The 19,993-nt window shown below is 42.0% G+C and overlaps 1 protein-coding gene across 3 annotated transcripts in view; it reads left to right on the top strand.

Moving 5' to 3' along the window:
* Positions 1 to 19,993, top strand: part of TSNARE1 (t-SNARE domain containing 1) — a 1,244,582-nt gene that overhangs the window by 1,154,250 nt on the left and 70,339 nt on the right. For all 3 annotated transcript variants that reach the window (XM_053715403.1, XM_053715402.1, XM_053715404.1), the window contains one exon: positions 14,422 to 14,494. In XM_053715403.1, coding sequence (XP_053571378.1) covers positions 14,422 to 14,494 — 73 coding nt within the window. The remainder of the gene's footprint in view (positions 1 to 14,421; positions 14,495 to 19,993) is intronic.

Here is a 19,993-nt window from a genome sequence, read left to right as displayed (position 1 = left end):
TCAGGATCGGCCTTTCAAGGCCAAAAATAAACCTAATTTTCGTCCCTTTCGTAGAAACGGACCAGCCCAAAGTGCTACGTCCTCTAAGCAAGAGGGTAATACTTCTCAAGCCAAGCCAGCTTGGAGACCAATGCAAGGCTGGAACAAGGGAAAGCAGGCCAAGAAACCTGCCACTGCTACCAAGACAGCATGAAATGTTGGCCCCCGATCCGGGACCGGATCTGGTGGGGGGCAGACTCTCTCTCTTCGCTCGGGCTTGGGCAAGAGATGTTCTGGATCCTTGGGCGCTAGAAATAGTCTCCCAAGGTTATCTTCTGGAATTCAAGGGGCTTCCCCCAAGGGGGAGGTTCCACAGGTCTCAGTTGTCTTCAGACCACATAAAAAGACAGGCATTCTTAAGTTGTGTAGAAGACCTGTTAAAAATGGGAGTGATTCATCCTGTTCCATTAGGAGAACAAGGGATGGGGTTCTACTCCAATCTGTTCATAGTTCCCAAAAAAGAGGGAACGTTCAGACCAATCTTAGATCTCAAGATCTTAAACAAGTTTCTCAAGGTTCCATCGTTCAAAATGGAAACCATTCGAACAATTCTTCCTTCCATCCAGGAAGGTCAATTCATGACCACGGTGGATTTAAAGGATGCGTATCTACATATTCCTATCCACAAGGAACATCATCGGTTCCTAAGGTTCGCATTCCTGGACAAGCATTACCAGTTCGTGGCGCTTCCTTTCGGATTAGCCACTGCTCCAAGGATTTTCACAAAGGTACTAGGGTCCCTTCTAGCTGTGCTAAGACCAAGGGGCATTGCTGTAGTACCTTACTTGGACGACATTCTGATTCAAGCGTCGTCCCTTCCTCAAGCAAAGGCTCACACGGACATTGTCCTGGCCCTTCTCAGATCTCACGGATGGAAAGTGAACGTGGAAAAGAGTTCTCTATCTCCGTCAACAAGGGTTCCCTTCTTGGGGACAATAATAGACTCCTTAGAAATGAGGATTTTTCTGACAGAGGCCAGAAAAACAAAACTTCTAGACTCTTGTCGGATACTTGATTCCGTTCCTCTTCCTTCCATAGCGCAGTGCATGGAAGTGATAGGTTTGATGGTAGCGGCAATGGACATAGTTCCTTTTGCGCGCATTCATCTAAGACCATTACAACTGTGCATGCTCAGTCAGTGGAATGGGGACTATACAAACTTGTCTCCGAGGATACAAGTAAATCAGAGGACCAGAGACTCACTCCGTTGGTGGCTGTCCCTGGACAACCTGTCACAAGGGATGACCTTCCGCAGACCAGAGTGGGTCATTGTCACGACCGACGCCAGTCTGATGGGATGGGGCGCGGTCTGGGGATCCCTGAAAGCTCAGGGTCTTTGGTCTCGGGAAGAATCTCTTCTACCGATAAATATTCTGGAACTGAGAGCGATATTCAATGCTCTCAAGGCTTGGCCTCAGCTAGCGAGGGCCAAGTTCATACGGTTTCAATCAGACAACATGACAACTGTTGCGTACATCAACCATCAGGGGGGAACAAGGAGTTCCCTGGCGATGGAAGAAGTGACCAAAATCATTCTATGGGCGGAGTCTCACTCCTGCCACCTGTCTGCTATCCACATCCCAGGAGTGGAAAATTGGGAAGCGGATTTTCTGAGTCGTCAGACATTGCATCCGGGGGAGTGGGAACTCCATCCGGAAATCTTTGCCCAAGTCACTCAACTGTGGGGCATTCCAGACATGGATCTGATGGCCTCTCGTCAGAACTTCAAAGTTCCTTGCTACGGGTCCAGATCCAGGGATCCCAAGGCGGCTCTAGTGGATGCACTAGTAGCACCTTGGACCTTCAAACTAGCTTATGTATTCCCGCCGTTTCCTCTCATCCCCAGGCTGGTAGCCAGGATCAATCAGGAAAGGGCGTCGGTGATCTTGATAGCTCCTGCGTGGCCACGCAGGACTTGGTATGCAGATCTGGTGAATATGTCATCGGCTCCACCATGGAAGCTACCTTTGAGACGAGACCTTCTTGTTCAAGGTCCGTTCGAACATCCGAATCTGGTCTCACTCCAGCTGACTGCTTGGAGATTGAACGCTTGATCTTATCGAAGCGAGGGTTCTCAGATTCTGTTATCGATACTCTTGTTCAGGCCAGAAAGCCTGTAACTAGAAAGATTTACCACAAAATTTGGAAAAAATATATCTGTTGGTGTGAATCTAAAGGATTCCCTTGGGACAAGGTTAAGATTCCTAAGATTCTATCCTTCCTTCAAGAAGGATTGGAAAAAGGATTATCTGCAAGTTCCCTGAAGGGACAGATTTCTGCCTTGTCTGTGTTACTTCATAAAAAGCTGGCAGCTGTGCCAGATGTTCAAGCCTTTGTTCAGGCTCTGGTTAGAATCAAGCCTGTTTACAAACCTTTGACTCCTCCTTGGAGTCTCAACTTAGTTCTTTCAGTTCTTCAGGGGGTTCCGTTTGAACCCTTACATTCCGTTGATATTAAGTTATTATCTTGGAAAGTTTTGTTTTTGGTTGCAATTTCTTCTGCTAGAAGAGTTTCAGAATTATCTGCTCTGCAGTGTTCTCCTCCTTATCTGGTGTTCCATGCAGATAAGGTGGTTTTACGTACTAAACCTGGTTTTCTTCCAAAAGTTGTTTCTAACAAAAACATTAACCAGGAGATTATCGTACCTTCTCTGTGTCCGAAACCAGTTTCGAAGAAGGAACGTTTGTTGCACAATTTGGATGTTGTTCGCGCTCTAAAATTCTATTTAGATGCTACAAAGGATTTTAGACAAACATCTTCCTTGTTTGTTGTTTATTCCGGTAAAAGGAGAGGTCAAAAAGCAACTTCTACCTCTCTCTCTTTTTGGATTAAAAGCATCATCAGATTGGCTTACGAGACTGCCGGACGGCAGCCTCCCGAAAGAACCACAGCTCATTCCACTAGGGCTGTGGCTTCCACATGGGCCTTCAAGAACGAGGCTTCTGTTGATCAGATATGTAGGGCAGCGACTTGGTCTTCACTGCACACTTTTACCAAATTTTACAAGTTTGATACTTTTGCTTCTTCTGAGGCTATTTTTGGGAGAAAGGTTTTGCAAGCCGTGGTGCCTTCCATCTAGGTGACCTGATTTGCTCCCTCCCATCATCCGTGTCCTAAAGCTTTGGTATTGGTTCCCACAAGTAAGGATGACGCCGTGGACCGGACACACCTATGTTGGAGAAAACAGAATTTATGTTTACCTGATAAATTACTTTCTCCAACGGTGTGTCCGGTCCACGGCCCGCCCTGGTTTTTTAATCAGGTCTGATAATTTATTTTCTTTAACTACAGTCACCACGGTTTCATATGGTTTCTCCTATGCAAATATTCCTCCTTAACGTCGGTCGAATGACTGGGGTAGGCGGAGCCTAGGAGGGATCATGTGACCAGCTTTGCTGGGCTCTTTGCCATTTCCTGTTGGGGAGGAGAATGTCCCACAAGTAAGGATGACGCCGTGGACCGGACACACCGTTGGAGAAAGTAATTTATCAGGTAAACATAAATTCTGTTTTTCTAACTTTGACCCCCAAAATCTGTTACACATCTACAATCACCAAAAAACACCTATGCTAAATAGTTTCTAAATTTTGTCCTGAGTTTAGAAATACCCAATGTTTACATGTTCTTTACTTTTTTTGCAAGTTATAGGGCCATAAATACAAGTAGCACTTTGCTATTTCCAAACAACTTTTTTTCAAAATTAGCGCTAGTTACATTGGAACCCTGATATCTGTCAGGAATACCTGAATATCCCTTGACATGTATATATTTTTTTTTAGAAGACAACCCAAAGTATTGATCTAGGCCCATTTTGGTATATTTCATGCCACCATTTCACCGCCAAATGTCATCAAATAAAAAAAAAAAGTTCACTTTTTCACAAATTTTGTCACAAACTTTAGGTTTCCCACTGAAATTATTTACAAACAGCTTCTGCAATTAAGGCACAAATGGTTGTAAATGCTTCTTTGGGATCCCCTTTGTTCAGAAATAGCAGACTTATATGGCTTTGGCATTGCTTTTTGGTAATTAGAAGGCCACTAAATGCTGCTGCGCACCACACGTAAATTATGCCCAGAGTGAAGGGGTTAATTAGGTAGGTTGTAGGGAGCTTGCAGGGTTAATTTTAGCTTTAGGGTAGAGATCAGCCTCCCACCTGACACATCCCACCCCCTGATCCCTCCCAAACAGTTCTCTTCCCTCCCCCACCCCACAATTGTCCCCGCCATCTTAAGTACTGGCAGAAAGTCTGCCAGTACTAAATAAAAGGAGTTTTTCTTTTTTTTAATAAAAAAAAATAAAATGTTTTAGCTGTGATGGACCCCTGCCTTAGCCCCAACCTCCATGATCCCCCCCCCAGCTCTCTAACCCTCTCCCCTACCTAATTGCCGCCATCTTGGGTACTGGCAGCTGTCTGCCAGTACCCAATTTGCCCCAAAATCAAGTGTTTTTTTTGCAATTTTTTGCAATTTTTAATGTTTTCTGTAGTGTAGCAGCCCCCCACAATACCCCAACCCCCTCCCCCTCCCAGATCCTTATATATTTATTTATTTTTAATACATTTTGTGGCAAACCTAGCCACTTCTGGACTATAACGTAAGAAAGGTTGTCTATAGGCTGTATATTGTGCTATGTAGATGTGACAGACCCTTCTGTCAGCACTGAAAGAGTTAACTGTGTTCAGCTTTAGCCTCAGCTATTGTGCACTGTCATTAATGTTATTGATACACAGTCCATTGTTTAATCAACCTCAGAGAGCAGACCCTAGATGATAAGGGAAGCCAAGTGTGTGTCTGTGTTTAAATTGTTATCAGCTTGAGCAAGGTATTCTATTGTATCATGTAAAAGGGCGTGTTCCCTCCATCTAATGTACAACATTCTTTCAACCCCCCTTCTGGGGGGGGGTCAGACCTGCATAAATACTGGGCATATGAGCCTTAATAAAATTCATTCTGTTTTAAACCTGAAAACTGGCTGGGTTGTGAATTGCTGATTCCCTATGCAGGACATTGTTCCCTGGTGTTAACCCTTGGTATCCGGTTGGTACCGTTACAATTGGTGGCAAGCAACGGAATGAACCTTATCGCCCAGAAGAGCAACTACACAAGCCAGTAACCTCAGGAAGAGGGGGATTACTACAATACTGACTAAGATGGAAGGAGTACCAGGGACCGAAGTGAATGGAGATGGATTATTCTAAGCTAAAGAGACAAACGTAAAAAGAACTGCTAGAAGCCAGGGGAAAGATAGGCAGCAGCAAACCCAAGGCTATATTAATTGCTGAGCTGATGGAGGGAGACAGAGCTCGCAGCGCTACGCCTCCAGCAGCCATGGAGGAGACCCTATACCAGAGGGAAATGAGGACCAGGCTGGAATTTTTACCCCAACCTGTACCACGGGATATGCTATCCGTGGTAATGGCAGATGTGCAGGAGTACGTGATGGCACACAGTCCGCGGAATGCATCCTCCCGAGCAGAATCCATTTTGGACGCACTCAGCAACCCAGTAAGACCCAAAATCCCATACCATGCATTTAAAATGTTTTGTGAGGAGAAGGATGAGATTGATGGGTATTTACAGGATTTTGAGAGACTGTGCGAGTTACATGATTTGGAGCAGTCCGTATGGGTGCCGGTGCTAGCAGGCAAGCTAGCCGGTAGGGCAGCGGAAGCGTATCGCGCTGTACCCAGGGAGGACAGCAAGGATTACGCTAAAGTGAAGAGAGCGATCTTGGAAAGATATGCCATTACCTCAGAGGCATACCGGCGCAAGTTTAGAGGCCTGCGCAAGCCAGAAAGAGATTCCCATGCAGAGTGGGCCCACAAGCTGGATCAAGCATCTCAGGGGTGGATACAGGCCAGCCAAGCTACCACCATGGAAGAATTGCGACAACTGATGCTGTTGGAGCAATTCTTTAACGGCTTGTCCCCAGAAGCCCAAGAATGGGTGAGAGATCGAAAACCCCTCACCTTAACCGAAGCAGCCAGATTAGCAGACCAGCATTTTGATGCCAGGAGGCACCATGGACTACAGCCTAACAACGGACGGGCTAATATACAATGCCACACCTGCAAGCAGTGGGGACATATGGCACGTGAGTGCACCCAAAATCGGAGCAGACAAGCTTGGAACCAGGTCAGACAGAACCTGGCCCCAAGGGCGGCTGCTCACCATTACCAAACGGAGCCAGCCGCTCATGAGGTGTTGAGCACCCAAGCCGAGGAACCCCTGGGAATTCTGCATGAGGTGATGTCGGTCCAGGGACTTCGGGATTCGGGAGCTACTTTAACCCTGATAGCTCCCCATTTGGTGCCGGATACAGCACCCACTGGCGGATCCGTGGCAGTACGAGGGGCAGGGGGAGCAGTATACCGATTGCCCACTGCTAGAGTGGAGTACAGACCCCCAGTCACCCCAGCAGCTGCCAGTTACCAACCCCCGGCGCACCGCTATACCACACGGCCTCTGGCCACGAACTACCCTCAGAGAGCCCGGTTCAATTCGCGGGGCTACTCACAACCTATTCGGTGCTTTGGATGTAAGCAACTAGGGCACAAAAGACCAGAGTGTCCCCTAAACGCAGCGAATCAAGCACAGTCCTGGAGAAGACCCGCTGGCGGAATCCCACATAATCCTCAGCCTGTGGCCCGCTACGTAGAGGCGCCAGAATGCTGGGGCAGCCTACATGAAGCAGACCCCGTGCAAGCTGCCCACCGGAATAACCGGCAACGGGTTAAAGTGAATGGGAAGGAGGTCAGTTGTCTACGGGATACTGGTGCTACCATAACCTTGCTTCAAGAGAACTTGGTGCCTGAGAAACAGCACACTGGAGACACTGTGGCTGTGAGGGTAGCAGGGGGCACTGTGTTCCGCCTACCTGTTGCCAGGGTACATTTGGATTGGGGAGTGGGCGCTAGACTTGTGAATGTGGGGGTCAAGAAGGACTTACCTGCTGATGTTCTCCTTGGAAATGACTTGGCCCCCCTTGTTTCTGCCTATGCTCCCATGGATCCCGCTGATGTTAACCCTGTGACTACCCAAGCCCAGTCCCTCCGGGAAGAGACGCTTCCATGTTTGGGGTAGGGGCAGTACTGAGCCAAGTTGGAGCAGATGGCGGAGAACACCCCGTAGCTTACTTGAGCCGAAAGTTGTTGCCCCGGACATCCCCAAGCCGATCCGTTGGGATCAGACTGTGTATGCCGGCTTGGTTCTGGGGGAGCATTGTGGCAAACCTAGCCACTTCTGGACTATAACGTAAGAAAGGTTGTCTATAGGCTGTATATTGTGCTATGTAGATGTGACAGACCCTTCTGTCAGCACTGAAAGAGTTAACTGTGTTCAGCTTTAGCCTCAGCTATTGTGCACTGTCATTAATGTTATTGATACACAGTCCATTGTTTAATCAACCTCAGAGAGCAGACCCTAGATGATAAGGGAAGCCAAGTGTGTGTCTGTGTTTAAATTGTTATCAGCTTGAGCAAGGTATTCTATTGTATCATGTAAAAGGGCGTGTTCCCTCCATCTAATGTACAACATTCTTTCAACCCCCCTTCTGGGGGGGGTCAGACCTGCATAAATACTGGGCATATGAGCCTTAATAAAATTCATTCTGTTTTAAACCTGAAAACTGGCTGGGTTGTGAATTGCTGATTCCCTATGCAGGACATTGTTCCCTGGTGTTAACCCTTGGTATCCGGTTGGTACCGTTACACATTTTTCCCCCCTCTTCCTTTCTCATTGGTGTCAGTGGCCAGCTAATCGCGCACGCGCGCGCGCCCCCGCACACTCCCGGCACCCGGCGTGCACATAGCACTTACAGGAACCGGATGCCGGGTAGCGATGGGCCGCCCACCCGCCTCCCTGATATGCTCCCACCCACCAACGAACCGGCACCATCGCTACCGGTGCAGAGAGGGCCACAGAGTGGCTCTCTCTGCATCGGAGTCTTCTGAAAAGGTATTGCAGGATGCCTCCATATGGAGGCATCACTGCAATACCCTGAGAGCTGCTGGAAGAGATTGCGATCGCTTCCAGCACTCTCTTAGACAACTGACGTACCAGGTACGTCTATTGTCATTAACTGTTAGTTAATGCATGACGTACCTGGTACGTCAGTTGTCATTAAGGGGTTAAGATGCTTTACTAAGGATGAAGAAATGGGTAATCTTTAGACATGTGTATTTGTGACATTCAGAATGAACCAAATGCCAAAGATGGCGGCTGCCAGTGACATTTAGCTATTACTTCTTTTGAAAGTGCAGCACACTAAGATCTGGATTTTTCACAGTTCTTAATGTGTTGCACTTTCGCAAGAAGAAATCCGGCTCTGAAAATAGCCTTATGCCGTTGGCAGCCGCCTTCTTCAGCATTTGGTTCCTTCCCAATGTCACAATTGCACGTCTACTAATGTTTTAATAAATCACCAATATAGAATGGCATTGCATTGGTGAAGTCTGTGAAGCTGAAAGGGTCTTTTATTAAAGGGACTCTAATTTCAATATTAGACATTCATGATTCAGATAGAGCATGTAATTCAGAAAAAAAAACCTTCTGAAGAAACAGCTTATACAGAGCATGTGCAAGAGTTCACCATGTACACAAAGATTAGTCTGTGATTGGCTGATGTTTTCACATGATATGGGAGTATGGAAAAGTAATTACATTTGTAAATTTGTCTCTAAGAATCCACTGCTCATTTGAAATTCATAGTGTGTTAAAGGGACAGTCAACACCCGACACAATTTAATCCCATACCTTAGATCCACTAAAGAAGATGCGCCTGCACCGCATCCCATGTTCAATACCTCTAACGTTATATGTGTAATCATCCAAAGCACATATGATTTTCTACTGTAGATATGGCCTCCAAACTCCCCCCACCATTACGTGGTAACTTTCATTTTAAAGGCATCCGCCAATCAGAATCCAATCTTCGGTTGGATTCTTTACACACGTTCACAGTGATTTGAAGCTGCACTTTCTATTTCTGCTTGCGAGTGGACATAAATTATAATGTGCATTAGCAAAGGTACAGTGTCAATGTGAACAAGCATGCAATTTTAATTGTTAAGGGGGCGGAGGAGGGAGAGTAGTTTGGCGGCCATATCTACAGGATAAAACACTATGTGCTTTGGACGATTACACATAACATTAGTGATATTGAACATGGGATGCAGTGCAGGCACATCTTTTTTTGTGGATCTAAGGTATGGGATTAAGTTGTGTTGGGTGTTTACTGTCCCTTTAAATTGTCTTTCTATTATACATTTGTTTATTATTGTAATGTTTTTTTTTTTAAATGGTCCTTTAACCCTAGACACCGTTAAGATGTTCCATTCCTTTCTAAAAACACTGTGCTTAAACGCCTTAAGGACGGCATGGAACATCCTACACAAATTGGCCTACTGGGATTTCAGGAGATCTCCCGGTGGGCCACCGCAGAGCCACATCAGTTGGGGAAGCATAGCCTGCAGAGGGAGCCTCCAGGGAGTTTATGGAGTGAGCCTTGTGCGCAGCTACTACGCATCTCTTCTTTCAAGGCTGCTCCGCTCCTGGCAGCAGGGCCATTAGTGGGGAGGGCACATCGGGGGCCACATCCACACAGCTTCATGAATGGGAGAAGTCGCTCATAGACTCAGAAGAGGGAGTCCATGAAGTGGTCAGACTATACAGGCAAGGTGAAGGGCAGGGGGGCCAGGTTTGGGTTGGTGCCAGCAAGTGGGAATTCTGGACTGGTCTTCAAAAATGTCTAGGGCTGCTTGGATTCCCAGTACAGCCCCAGGTTTTAGGCAATGGAAAATCTCACTGGTGGGCATTCCTAGCATCATAGGCAGTTTCCCATGATCCGATCCCTGCATTGAAATCCTGTGATCGCATTGTAATTTCCTTTTCAAGCAAATGTTTACATCAGAACTTGCTAGTGGCATAAAAGGGTTAAATGTTACCCTGTTTGTTACCTTTATCCATAATTCAGTCTTATTAGCGAAAATTCTTCTTGTTAACACTATTTTTGTTTCAGGGGCATATGTATATATATATATATATATATATATATATATATACAGTGTATTCCCAGTGTTTCCACATTCATATGCAGAGAGTTGGTGACAGTTTGTATGATGGAAATTCAGTTATAGTTGATGCAATACATGCTGTTATCAACTCTCTGGCTAGGTACAGTGTTTGAATTTGGGTGCACTGGGCACATACAGCATTAACATTTACTAGAAGCTTATGTATACAGTATCAAAAAAGTGAGTACACCCCTCACATTTTTGTACATCTTTTATTATATCGTTTCATGTGACAACAGTGAAGAAATGACACGTTGCTACAATGTAAAGTAGTGAGTGTACAGCCTGTATAACAGTGTAAATTTGCTGTCCCCTCAAAATAACTCAACACACAGCCATTAATGTCTAAACCGTTGGCAACAAAAGTGAGTACACCCCTAAGTGGAAATGTCCAAATTGGGCCCAAAGTTTCAATATTTTGTGTTGCCACCATTATTTTCCAGCACTGCCTTAACCCTCGTGGGCATGGAGTTCACCAGAGCTTCACAGATTGCCACTGGAGTCCTCTTCCATCCTCCATGACAACATCACAGAGCTGGTGGATATTAGAGACCTTGCGCTCCCCCACAGATGCTCAATAGGGTTTAGGTCTGGAGACATGCTTAGCCAGTACATCACCTTCTTTAGCAAGGCAGTGGTCGTCTTGGAGGTGTGTTTAGGGTCGTTATCATGTTGGAATACTACCCTGCGGCCCTGTCTCCGAAGGGAGGGGATCATGCTCTGCTTCAGTATGTAACAGTACATGTTGGCATTCATGGTTCCCTCAATGAACTTTAGCTCCCAAGTGCCAGCAGCACTCATGCAGGCCTAGACCATGACACTCCCACCACCATGCTTGACTGTAGGCAAGACACACTTGTCTTTGTACTCCTCACCTGGTTGCCGCCACACACGCTTGACACCATCTGAACCAAATAAGTATCTTGTTCTCATCGGACTACAGGACATGGTTCCAGTAATCCTTGCCCTTAGTCTGCTTGTCTTCAGCAAACTGTTTGCGGGCTTTCTTGTGCACCATCTTTAGAAGAGGCTTCCTTCTGGGACGACAGCCATGCAGACCAATTTGATGCAGTGTGCGGTGTATGGTCTGAGCACTGACAGGCTGACGCCCCACACCTTCAACCTCTGCAGCAATGCTGGCATCACTCATACGTCTATTTCCCAAAGACAACCTCTGGATATGACGATGAGCACGTGCTCTCAACTTATTTGGTCAACCATGGCGAGGCCTGTTCTGAGTGGAACCTGTCCTGTGAAACCGCTGTATGGTCTTGCCCATTGTGCTGCAGCTCAGTTTCAGGGTCTTGGCAATCTTCTTATAGCCTAGACCAGTGCTTTCCAAACTGTGTGTCGGGACACACTAGTGTGTCAGCAGCAGTGTGTAGGTGTGTCCCTGCTTCAACACCAATATTTTTAATTAATTTTATAATTTAATTTTTAAACATTTTTTTGTTTTTGTTTCTGACTTTCCGCCTCCCTGCTACGCATATCACATGTTTGACACGTGATTGATACCTAGGGGGTCACAGATCATCTTAACCTATTGGTGCAGCTCAGTGGGAACTGAAACTATTTTGATTGGCGGCTTTGGCGGCACATTGACTCCTGACTGCACGTGTAGTCTCCTTAATTGGCTTGTGATTGCACGTGTAGTCAGTGAGTGCGACAGCAGTGTGTTTGCAGCGCAGGCAGTAGTCAATCGGACTCACCGAGCTATAAGGGCGGCAACTTAAATGCTGAGCTGAAGTCAGAAGTCAAAGGGTTGTTTTTTGCAGCTAGCTCCCAGTAGTGCATTGCTGCTCCTGCTCTTGATATATGGATAGGAAGGGGAAGCTTAAAAGTGCTTCATAATGAAATGTGAGTGTCTATCTAATATTCTACTAAATATTCCTAAAACTGTGTTCATCCCATCAACCTCATACATCCCATTAAAATAGTAAGTAGCTATTGGTGTTAAACTTTTTTTTAATTCTTGCACATACTTACATACTGTTACTTGTAAATACATTTCGTTATTATACCATTTATGTATGTGTCTGTATCTCTTAAAACAAGTTAGTTTAACCTCCTGTTTGCCGGTACAACTGATTTACTGTGTCGCGAAATGATGTAGGTCTAAAAAGTGTGTCACCAACATGAAAAGTTTGGAAAGCTCTGGCCTAGACCATCTTTATGTAGAGCAAAAAAATTTTAGATCCTCAGAGTTATTTGCAATGAGGTGCCATATACACACAAAAAAAATTGGTAGTATACCGTATACCTTCACAATAAGTATACGTAAGTACACTGACATATACCCCTATATGCAAACAGAATGCCTTCCAAACAATGATTATAGTCAATTTATAGAGGGTAATAAGTTAGTCCAATATGTGGCTGGTCTTCTATTAGTATGGCTGTTCCTTAGAAAAAAGTCCCATCACAGACTCCTAAATCAACAAGCTGAGAAACAAAAAACGAGAGGAGCGCACAACCGCATCTAAGTGCAGATTATATATACCATTTACTAATACAAGAATAGCAGTCACAATGTATAAAATATATAAAAATGTGTTTAAACAGCTGAACGTATTCGGTGAGCCAATAACGAGACATATATGTGCAGCCACCAATCAGCAGCTTCTGAGCCTACCTATTTATCATTTTCAGCAAAATATACCAAGTAACCAAAACAAATTTGATAATTGAAGTAAGTTGGAGAATTGTTTAAAATCACATGCTCTATCTGAATCATGAAAAAAAAATTGAGTTCACTGTAAAAATGTTTTCCCCAGAATGTGTTTCCCTTGACTTGTTATACCAGCTGCAGCGTAAAAAATGTATTAGAAATTGTTTGTTTATGCTTCTTTTTGCAAAATAAATATCTGAATTTGCTCTTTGAAACTACAACCCATCAAAATAGGCTTGGCTTGCTGACAGATCAGATCTTATCACTCAAATGCTTCCCTTTCTTATCTCTGTCTCTGTACAATACATAGAAAGAACAATTGAAAATTAACATTTTAGAGCTTTATGTCTTCCACCTCCTACTGTGTGTGAGTGTAATTTACTGGCTGTGTTTACATAGCTTCTCAATAGACTATACCTAGGTATAAAAACTTTCAGTATAGGTAGGGATACTACAGGCTAAATCAGCTATTTCATGTGCCAATATAAAGGTTAAGGAGCTATTTGTGTAAACTGTCCCTTTAATGATCTCTAATGAAAAGGTTTCTACAATGATTATGTGCAAGATCTCCTAAAAAGACTTTAATGGGGCATAAGATACCCCTATTGAGGCAAAAAGCTAATTCTGTAACCCATGTTTTCAAAATGATTTAAATTGCCTTTAATAGACACTACTATAAAGAGGAATGTGCACATATACTGATCTAAAAATCCAGAATAAAACCTTTTCAAAACATACTGAGAAGCTCCCACTTTATAAGTGTTGATGAGGTTAGGCTCGGACACCCAGTGAAAAGGGGCTGGGAAAACAGGAAATGCAGATGTTCCCTCCTCCCCTGCATATGAAAAGACCCATTACACAAACAGGAGCAAGCTGGAGTCTGTAGACTTCAGTCTACATCTGATACTTTGGGGCTTGGTTAGGAGTCTAAAAATCAGCACAATGTTATAAAAAAAAAGCAAAACTACATTCCCAGATAGGCTACATAAATGAATCATCTACAAAACATTTATGCAAAGAAAAATCTATGTCCCTTTAAAGAAATACATGTTTTATTCATTGTTGTGATTTAGCAAAACTAAGCAGCTTCAATCATGTCAGTCCTTGCCTTTTATTACCTTATAAAATGAATATATTTTTTTTATCATTCAGCTTTAACATTTTCCTCCGTCATATCATGTCCTGGTCATTTTGATTAGTACTATATACACATATACAGCACTGAGATGCCGCTGTTGTGCTTTGGGTAGCTTGTAGTTATTTTTCAAAGCAATCAAATCACTTTTCATCCAGAAAGGGTAATTGTTTTTTTTCTTTCAACTCTGACAGCTTTATTGCAAAATTTTATTATAGAAAGGAGTGTTATGTCCAAACGTCTCAGCACGTACATTATACCTTTACAATACTTGCTGGCTCTTCTGTTGCCTCCTAACGATTTTATCCTGGTGAGGTATCACAACTCACATCTGTGTAGCTCTGAAATAATTAAAGGGGTTTCACATGTCTGCTCATAGACCAGAAGATCTGTTTAGTAATTTGTGTTCTCAAAACCATCTGCCATGTAATCTTACAAATATAAATAAATATTATTTTTTTGCTAGTTTTCTCAGTTGGTAATTGCATTGTTTTTTTTCCACAGAGCGATATGCTTGATGTTAATCAGATTATGAAAGACCTGGCATCTATTGTGTATGATCAAGGAGATACTATAGGTATGTATACTCTGTTATGGTGACACTTGCATTACAGAGTAGATAATGGCTGTGTGTACTCATTTTTAATGAACTATCAAGATTCAGTAGTGGACTAAGCATACTCAGTTGTGGTTCTAGAGGGGGACCAAGGAGTTCAAAGCTCCACCCAATCTTCTATTTTGTACCCCCATTGGGTTGAGGAGGGTAAAAAATATGAAAATAGCTACTATTTGTCCCTGTCCTTTTAGGCAGGCCTAAAACAACTGCCTAACCACACGCCCCGACCACCTGACTGTGCCCTTAGAACACCTGCAACTCCACCTCCTCTGCCCATGGGACACTTGTAACTATGTCTCGGCCACCCATGGGAGATCCACGACCAAACGCTGTTCTGTTTGCCCCTCTCATAATAAAGTATCTGGAACTGCAACTTGGCATACCAGTTTAATAAACTATGCTATAGGCATTGACAATTAGTTTAAGGTTCAGTAAACACCATGAATCCATGATCCATTACCCACTCCCCAGTTTTGCAAACAACACTGTTATATTAATATACTTTTTACCTCTGTGATTATCTAAGCCTCTGCCGACTGCCCCCTTATCTCAGGTCTTTTTTCAATTTTGCATTTAAGCCAATCAGTGCTGGTTCTTGCATAACCATTATCATTTTCCACATCAGTAACGACAATGTTATCTTTATGGCTCACATGAAATAGCACTGTTTTGCTGCTGTTCAATATTTAAAAAGCACTGAGATAAGAGGCAACCTGCATATATATTAATATAACAATGTTGGTTGTGCAACGCTAGAGAATGGGTAGTACAAAAATTATCTATCTTTTTAAACACTAAAAATAAATCAAGTAGATTATCTGTTGCTGCACAGATGTTGTTTTTCTAGAAGTCACTATCGGCAGATTCAGAATAATGAAATTGCCCATTAAAATGACATTAAATACATGTTGTTAAAGGGACACTTAAGTCAAAATTAAAATTTCATGTTTAGATAGAGCATGACATTTTTAAGAACTTTCCAATTTAGTCCCATTAACAAAATGTGCACAGTCTTTTTTATATTTACTAGGGATGCACCGAAATTTTCGGCCGAAAATGAGCCTATCCCATTCGGGCCGAAAGAGGGGCAAACCGGCCGAAAATTGCGTGCTCTATCTGCCCCACACCTACACTTACTGGCCGCCGCTTACTGCATCTACTTGCACCTAAAATTAAGGATGGTGTAGCTAGAGGCCTTCTCGGCCGTTTAATTAGCAACTACATTTCCCACAACACCACTCACTGCAGCACAGCCTCCTCCCTCCTTTCCTACCTAGAGCGGTTCCTTCCTCTTTTTGCAAAATCTGCACTTCCTGTTCTGAAAGGCTCCGGTGTACTGTTTGCTTAGTGCTGTAGAAGAAGAGTTGCTCCGGTTCAGTGGTTCAGCAGTTCACCTCTGTGAGAGACAACGGAGGTTTGATTTACAGTTGTGTAGTGTGAGGAGGTAGAGGGGGGTTGCTCTGTGTTATGCTGTTGTAAATCAAACCTCCGTTGTCTCTAACAGAGCTAAACTGCTGAACCGGAGCAACTCTTCCTCCACAAAATGCTGAATAATTGCAGTAATAGACAAAGCTTCTACGTTTTAAATCCCTAGTAAACAGTTATACAAGCAGGGCTTTTACTTAGTGTGTGTACCACATGTGTGACTTTTTTGTGCTGTTATTTAGTCTGTAAATAGTGTGTGTGTGAGCTGTGTATAACATATTTACTGTATAACCTATATATATATATATATATATATATATCTACTCATAACCTAAATATACAAAGCTTATCTGCTCTTTATTAAACCCAACAAATACCACACTACAGTTTTGTGCTGTTATATAGCCTGTACATAGTGTGTGTGAGCTGTGTATAACCCATAAATATCGAATACACAGCTTATCTGCTCTTTATTAAACATGACAAATACCAAACTGCAGCTCTGTGCTGTTATATAGTCTGTAATTAGTGTGTGAGCTGTGCATAACAACTATTTACTGTGTATAACCCATATACAGTATATCTAGTTATAAGCTAAATATCTAATACAAAGTGTATCTGCTCTTTATTAAACCTAACAAATACCAAGCTGTAGCTCTGTGCTGTTATTTAGTCTGTAATTAGTGTGTGTGAGCTGTGTATAACATAACTATTACACATGCAGTATTCCTGATCTGCCAATAAATATTAATACTGCAGTGTAAACCATTTCTTGCAAGTTTTAATTGTCTAGCCCTTACTGTTTTGCATAGATAGAAAGGTTTTCTAGGACTATACTAAATTTGGATAACTAGTAAACCAAAAGAAAATCTCTTAAATCTGATTCTGTTACATAGAACTGAATGAAGAATGTATATTGATATTAAATAATCAACAATATATTATTCTTCACTCATTCATATATAACAGAAACAGATTTAACAGATTTTTATTTATATTGCTTTTTAAAGTTATTTTTTTGTCCAATTTCAGTGTGGTTAATGGTTATTTATTTATTGGCTTGTATTTTTTTTTATTTCAGATCCATTAAATTCATTAAAAACTGTAATATAAAATTATAGAAAAAAAACTATTTTAAAATCATTTTTGAAAAAAAAAGTCAGTTTCGGTTTCGGTTTCGGTTTTCGGCCAAGGGCATCCTGAATTTTCGGTTTCGGTTTCGGTCCAGAATTTTCATTTCGGTGCATCCCTAATATTTACACTTTTTGGGTCACTAACTCCTATTGAGCATGTGCAAGAATTTACACAATATTTGTAGATGCAGTGGGAGTGGAAATAGACATGACTGAATAAAATCTACTACTCATTTAAAGTTCTGACTAAGTGAAATTGCATTGTTTTGTTATCATGCATTTGTTGATAATGCAAATCTTCTGTATTTACTTGTTCTTTAAAGGGACAGTCTAGTCCAAAATAAACTTTCATGATTTAAATAGGACATGTAATTTTAAACAACTTTCCAATTTACTTTTATCACCAGTTTTGCTTTGTTCTCTTGGTATTATTAGTTGAAAGCTAAACCTAGGAGGCTCATATGCTAATTTCATAGACCTTGAAGGCTGCCTCTAATCTAAATGTATTTTGATAGTTTTTTTACCACTAGAGGGCATTAGTTCATCTGTGTCATGTAGATAACATTGAGCTCACGCACGTGAAGTTACCTATGAGCCAGCACTGATTGGCTAAAATGAAAGTCTGTCAAAAGAACTAAAATAAGGGGGCAGTTTGCAGAGGCTTAGATGCAAGGTAATTACAAAGGTAAAATGTATATTAATATAACTTTGGGTAATAGGTAATAAAGGGATAATCTATCTTTTTAAATAACAAAAATTATAGTGTTGACTTTCCCTTTAAATAAGCTTAGTCTATACACTATATAGCCACAAGTATGTGAACACCTGACTATCGCACCTATTTGAGATTATTGGACACCCCATTCCAAAACCATTTGCAAGGTCAGGTATTAATGTTGATTGAGAGGGTCTGGCTCTCAATTAATGGTCCAATTCATCTCAAAGGTGTTCATTGAGGTTGAGGTCAAGGCTCAGTGCAGGCCTGTTTGAGGCAGGTAGAAATTACCTTCTGTACTGATCAAGCTATCGCTGTGAGGATGTTGTAGAATCAGCAGAATGTACTCCAAACGCCCTGGTGGAAAGCAAAAATGGGTGTCTTTGGTAAGTATGTTTTCATTACGTAAGACACTCTCAGCTATGGTTTGGCACTTTATGTATTTTATAAAGTTCTAAATATATGTATTGTACTTATATTTGCCATGATTCAGGTTTTCAGTATATTTCCTTTTGCAGACTGTCAGTTTCATATCTGGGAAATGTTTTTTTAGGAAAAATGTATTTCTTACCTGGGGTGTATTTTTTTTCGAAATGATTATCTTTTAAATTTGCGGGCAGAATTAGGCTCGCGAGGGCGCAGAATGCCAAAGTTTACACAATTTTGTAATTTCTGGTGTTTTAGTTGACGCCGAGTCCTTCACAAGGTTGCGTCTTCTATGACGCGAGTGTGTCATTTCCGGACATTTTTGGCGGCAAAAAATATTTTTCTGTTTGTGCCGTGCGTCATACTTGGCGCCAGATATTTTCATTATTTAAGACCCCATTGCTATATGCCTCTTGCCTTTTCTCTATGTCAGAGGGCTATGCTGTTTGCATTTTTTTCCCATTCCCGAAACTGCCATATAAGGAAATTGATCATTTTGCTTTATATGTTGTTTTTTCTCATACATTTGCAAGATGTCTCAATCTGATCCTGTCTCAGAAATCACTGTTGGAACTCTGCTGCCGGATAACGGTTCTACCAAAGCTAAGTGCATTTGTTGTAAACTTGTCGAGGTTATATCTCCAGCTGTGGTTTGCAATAGTTGTCATAATAAACTTTTACATGCAGAACATGTATCCATCAGTAGTAGTTCATTACCTGTTGCTGTTCCCTCAACATCTAATGCACAAGATATACCTGTAAATTTAAAAGAATTTATTTCTGATTCTATACAGAAAGCTTTGTCTGCTATTCCGCCTTCTAATAAACGTAAAAGGTCTTTTAAAACTTCATAAAGTTGATGAAATTTCAAATGACCGACAACATACTGATTTTTCCTTCTCTGATGAGGATCTATCTGGTTCAGAAGATCCTGCCTAAGATATTGACACTGACAAATCTTCTTATTTGTTTAAAACGGAGTATATTCGTTCTTTGTTAAAAGAAGTGTTGATTAAATTGGATATGGAGGAAACTAGTCCTCTTGATATTAAAACTAGTAAACGTTTAAATTCTGATTATAAACCTCCTGTGGTTATTCAAAAGTTTTTTTTGCCAGTTCCTGATGCTATTTCTGATATTATTTTTAAGGAATGGAATAAGCCTGGTACTACTTTTATTCTTTCTTCAAGGTTTAAAAAATTGCACCCTTTGCCAGCAGTTTCTTTAGAGTTTTGGGAAAAGATCCCTAAAGTTGATGGGGCTATGTCTTTTCTTGCTAAACTTACTACTATTCCTACGGAAGATAGTACTTCTTTTAAAGATCCTTTAGATAGAAAACTTCAATCTTATCTAAGGAAAACCTATTTATATGCTGGTCATCTTCTCAGGCCTGCAATTTCTTTGGCTGATGTTGCAGCTGCATCAACTTTTTGGTTGGAACATTTAGCGCAACAAGAATTGGATTCTGATTTGTCTAGCATTGTTCGCTTACTCCAACATGCTAATCATTTTATCTGTGATGCTATTTTTGATATCATCAAAATTGATGTTAAATCTATCACTTTAGCTATTTTAGCTAGAAGAGCTTTGTGGCTTAAATCTTGGAATGCTGACATGACTTCTAAGTTCAGATTGCTATCTCTTTCTTTCCAAGGTAATATGTTATTTGGTTCTCAGTTGGATTCAATAGTTTCAACTGTCACTGGGGGGAGTTTTTTTGCCTCAGGATAAAAGACCTAAGGGTAAAGCTAAAGCTTCTAA

The sequence above is a fragment of the Bombina bombina genome, chromosome 5 (assembly GCF_027579735.1).
Source record: "Bombina bombina isolate aBomBom1 chromosome 5, aBomBom1.pri, whole genome shotgun sequence".
Classification (NCBI taxonomy): domain Eukaryota; kingdom Metazoa; phylum Chordata; class Amphibia; order Anura; family Bombinatoridae; genus Bombina; species Bombina bombina.
This window is presented reverse-complemented; position numbering and strand designations above follow the sequence as displayed.